Source organism: Engraulis encrasicolus, chromosome 3 (assembly GCF_034702125.1).
Source record: "Engraulis encrasicolus isolate BLACKSEA-1 chromosome 3, IST_EnEncr_1.0, whole genome shotgun sequence".
Classification (NCBI taxonomy): domain Eukaryota; kingdom Metazoa; phylum Chordata; class Actinopteri; order Clupeiformes; family Engraulidae; genus Engraulis; species Engraulis encrasicolus.
The window spans coordinates 52,666,177-52,671,176 of NC_085859.1; the positions used below are offsets into that span (position 1 = coordinate 52,666,177).

Here is a 5,000-nt window from a genome sequence, read left to right on the forward strand (position 1 = left end):
GATGTTTGGCAGCTTAATCCCGGACGAGCCCCCATTTGTTACTCCCACCCCAAACATGGCTTTATTGGAATAAATAATTGGTCGCCTTAGACCCCAATGACTACACATTAATGATTAGACCCAAACAGCCAAAACACATAAAAGAAAACATAAAGCCCTCTTATAGATTCGCAACAGCTGAAATAGCAGTATCTCACTGTAGTGTGTTGCTAAAGAATGTCTGTAATTTTGTAATGTCACAGACTTTTTTTCAGCAAAAATCAAAGTATTCCACAAGCAAAACGTGTTTCACTAAAAGGCTGCACACCACTTCCACATTAACATTCAGTGACTGGGGGGGCAGCCTTGGCTTTGTGAATAGGGAGGAGTATGTCTTTAGACCTCAGGGTTGCAGATTCAAATCCCACCCTTACCATGGCTGAATTGCCCTTCAGCAAGGCCCCATAACCCCTCATTGTCCCAGGTTGTTACCTTTACCCTATAATAACTGTAAGTCACTTCAGGTAAAAGCATCAATGTAATGTAATGTAATGTAATGACCGACAGTAGGTGCACACAAAACTTTTGAATGGTACATAGTAGTACACTATTCTCCAGGCTATAAACATTGCATTTCAAAGTATTTTAATGAGAGCCCTCAAGTAGTATTTCAGTCAGAAACTTGAAATGTTACTCATTTTACTTGAGCGTAATCTTCCACTACTTTATAGCGGCAAGACTGACCTGATGACTTTGTCACAGTTGGCGCACACCGGGGTGCGGGTGTCGGCGGCGGGGAAGTGCTCTGCCCTCTGCACCAGGGAGTCCTCATCCTTGGGGTGGGGCCGCGGGACGGGCCGATCCTTGACGGGGCCCATGGGGGGACTGCTGTTCTTGCCCCCAAAGGTGGGGGTGATCAGGCCACTCACATGCCCCACATTCTTACGAGGAACGCCTGCAAGCGGGAAACACATATAGGGTTTTTTTAACGGTTATGTAGTGGCCATAAGGAGTGGAGCACAGCATTAACAAGAGAGTACAGAGAAGAGGCAGGAGATGGCTCAAATGACAGTAAACTTTAAATAAACTCATTAACAGAAGTGATAAAGTAATAAACAGAAGAATTAGAAGTAATAAACAGAAGTGGCTTGAAATCCTCCAATACTCGATGATAGTTATAGTAGGCTACATTACAGTAGTAACAATCATGACATTCAAAGCCTCACTCACATACATGCCTCACTGGCGGTGAGATTGCTTACAGTAAGCAGCCTTACAAAAATGGAATACAGTTGTTATAAACCGTTTGTAACCAGTTGACACACCAGACGTGGTGTGACTGTGCTGTTTATACAGCCCATGTGTGTAAATGCATCTCAGTGTGTGTCTGTGTACATACATTACTACATTCGTATTTATTTATAGACACATATATATCCTCTGCAGTTTGGGCTCTCAGCTTGATGGGCTATTGCAAACCCATCGCAGCAGATCTAAACAAACTGTCAGCAGCCGAGAGGGAATTTCTGAGAAGCATTGAGGTTAAGACAACCGGAGCAGTGTTTGCACCAGTTGCCCGGAACACACATACCATGTTTCTGATACTAATATCAACACACATACGTAGGCCTATGAGTGTGTGTGCATTGGGCATGGACACTTGGGAATGCTTGTAAAATGGAAATAGTTTCTTATGGTGTGTGTGTGTGTGTGTGTGTGTGTGTGTGTGTGTGTGTGTGTGTGCGTGTGCGTGTGCGTGTGCGTGTGCGTGTGCGTGTGCGCGTGCGTGTGTGTGTGAGCATGCAATAACATTATAGGCATGGCTAGACATATTTATGGTTTTCTGCAGATCCCTGCCCAGGCAGCATGCTGTGAAGACATAACATCATCTACTGACCACAGCACTGTTCAGTACAGCTACACAGTCTTACATTTAAAACTTGAACTGAAAGCACAGAGTACTCCTATATGTAAGGGCAAATTAAGAGCAAACATAACAGTTCGCAGAAAGTAATGAGAGATTGGGGCCTAATATTGATCAATGCTACCATCCTTGTTATGCCATGTAGGTACAGTGCCCTCCATTATTATTGGCACCCCTGGTTGAGATGTGTTTTTTAGCTTCCAATTATTATTATTTTTCTCTAAATAATATGGGACCTTAATGGAAAAAAAGAGAAAAATCCAACCTTCAATACAAGTGCATTTATTCAGTGGGGAAAAAAATCCCACATAAAGAAATAATTATTTGACATCAAATAATGTGTGTCACAATTATTAGCACCCCTGTTGTTAATATTTTGTACAACCCCCTTTTGCCAACGAAACAGCACCTAATCTTCTCCTATAATGTTTCACAAGATGGGAAAAGACAGAAAGAGGGATCTTCAGCCATTCCTCTTTGCAGAATCTCTCTAAATCATCCAGAGACCTGGGTCCTCTCCTCTGTACTCTCCTCTTCAGCTCACCCCACAGGTTCTCAATGGGGTTGAGGTCTGGGGACTGAGATGGCCATGGGAGGAGCTTGATTTTGTGTCTGGTTAACCATTTCTGTGTAGATTTGGCCATATGTTTAGGGTCATTATCTTGCTGAAAGACCCAGTGACGACCCATCTTCAGCTTTTTGGCAGAGGGAAACAGATTTTGATTTAAAATGTCCTGGTATTTCAAAGCATTCATGATGCCATGCACCCTAACAAGCTTCCCAGGGCCTTTGGAAGCGAAACAGCCCCACAGCATCACTGACCCACCCCCATACTTCACAGTGGGTATGAGGTGCTTTTCAGCATGCGCATCTTTCGTGGCACGCCAGACCCACTTAGAGTGTTTGTTGCCAAAAAGCTCAATCTTGGTCTCATCTGACCAAAGCACACGGTCCCAGTTGAAGCCCCAATACCGCTGGGCAAACTCCAGACGTTTGCGTTTATGATTGTGGGTGAGGAAAGGTTTTCTCCGTGCATGCCTCCCAAACAGCTTGTTGGCGTGTAGACAGCGCCTGATGGTTGATTTGGAGACTTTGTGACCCCAGGATGCTACCATTTGTTGTAATTCTGTAACAGTGAGCTTTGGAGATATTTTGATTTCTCTTACCATCCTCCTCACTGTGCGTGCTGGCAAAATAAACTTGGGTCCTCGTCCAGGCTTGTTTACCACTGTTCCAGTTGTTTTGAACTTCTTAATTATTCCTCTCACAGTAGATATGGGCAGCTGCAGTTGAGTGGCAATCTTCTTGTAGCCTCTGCCTGACCTGTGAAGGTCGACGCACATCTGCCTCACTTGTATGCTGTGTTCCTTTGTCTTTCCCATGTTTAAGAGTGGATAAGAGAAATGGCCTCGGTGTCACGTCATATGTATACCCCAGGGAAACAGGAAGTGATGAATTACTAATTAAATGTTCCTACATACTCTGGTAAACTTTGTAAACTACTGTAGAAATGACAGAAATGCTTCAATTATATTTATTTCCTGGGAATTGTTAAGGGTGCCAATAATTGTGGAACAGGTGATTTAATGAAAAATAATTATTTTTTAGTCAGGGATTTTTTTTATTTTCCTACAATTCATTTGAGTTGAAGGCTACATTTTCCTAAAATTTTCAGTGTGACAGTATTCTTCTGCAATAAACACTGAATTTATTTTAAGGCTTTTAACACATCTCAACCAGGGGTGCCAATAATAATGGAGGGCACTGTATGTAGGAGGCTGTGCTAGATATGAAGAGCTCTTTTCCAAAACGCTATATCCACCATTTTTTACTTTTTGCATTTTAATATTGGAATGGACTGGTAAGGAGTCCTATCATCTATGTGTGAATTCTTGCCATTCAAATGTTTTGAGAACATACTTTTTAAACCTCTATAAAATGCATTTGCAATGCAATTCAACGGAATGCGCATACAAAAATGTCAATTTCCCAACATTCTATAAAATAGTTATATCTCATTTTGGAAAAGAGCTCTTCATATGCACTTTAAGTGTGCACTTTATGCATCTCTATGATGACACTTTATGTCTGTGTGTGAGTGTGTGTGTGTGTGTGTGTGTGTGTGTGTGTGTGTGTGTGTGTGTGTGTGTGTGTGTGTGTGTGTGTGTGTGTGTGTGTGTGTGTGTGTGTGTGTGTGTGTGTGTGTGTGTGTGTGTGTGTGTGTGTGTGTGTGTGTGCAGCAGCTATGTATGTCCAAGCCAAATTCCCTTTGCGGCCAATAAATATAATCTTGAATAATAATATTATGAAAATAAATGAAAGATACATATGAATGGGAATAAATGAAAATAAATTATGAATAAATACAGGTATTTAAATGATGAAAAAAGAATACAGATGTGTTTTTCTCTTTTTTATAGATAAATTAAAAGAGTAATGGTGTGATGTCACATGTTGGAAGTAATGTCTTCCGTTCTCTTCATTTTTGAAAAAATTGATTCATATTTTAACTTGTTTTCATCTCTAGACAACTCAGCAACCTTGTACTTTTCAGAAGTTTATGTCCCACACAAGTACGGAGGAGAGAGAGAGAGAGAGAGAGAGAGAGAGAGAGAGAGAGAGAGAGAGAGAGAGAGAGAGAGAGAGAGAGAGAGAGAGAGAGAGAGAGAGAGAGAGAGAGAGAGAGAATGGAGAAGGGCACGGGAGGCGGCCATGTCAGCTGCCAAGAGAAACATTCCAAGCCTCTCCGTTATCAGCTGCCTAAACTGCTGCTGACAGGCGGCTGGAGGGAGGGACGGCGCTCAGAACAGGACTGTGGTTAAGAGGGAGGGATGGTGGACAGTGGTGTGGTGAGAAGGGAGGGATGGTGGACAGCACTGTGGTAAGGAAAAAGAGATGGTGGAGAGAAGTGTGGAGAGGAAAGAGGGATGGTGGAGAGAGGTGTGGTGAGGAAAGAGGGATGGTGGAGAGAGGTGTGGTGAGCAGGGAGTGATGGTCAGACAGCAGCACTGTGGTATGGAGAGAGGGATGGCGTCTGGAGGGAGAGATGGTTGGACAGCACTATGGTAAGGAAGGACGGATGGTGGAGAGTGCTGTG

General features: G+C 42.9%; 1 protein-coding gene across 3 annotated transcripts in view; it reads right to left on the bottom strand.

Annotated features, from left to right (window-relative positions):
* Nucleotides 1–5,000, bottom strand: part of pdlim5a (PDZ and LIM domain 5a) — a 169,270-nt gene that overhangs the window by 9,439 nt on the left and 154,831 nt on the right. For all 3 annotated transcript variants that reach the window (XM_063195687.1, XM_063195685.1, XM_063195686.1), the window contains one exon: nt 724–934. In XM_063195687.1, the coding sequence (XP_063051757.1) occupies nt 724–934 (211 nt within the window). The remainder of the gene's footprint in view (nt 1–723; nt 935–5,000) is intronic.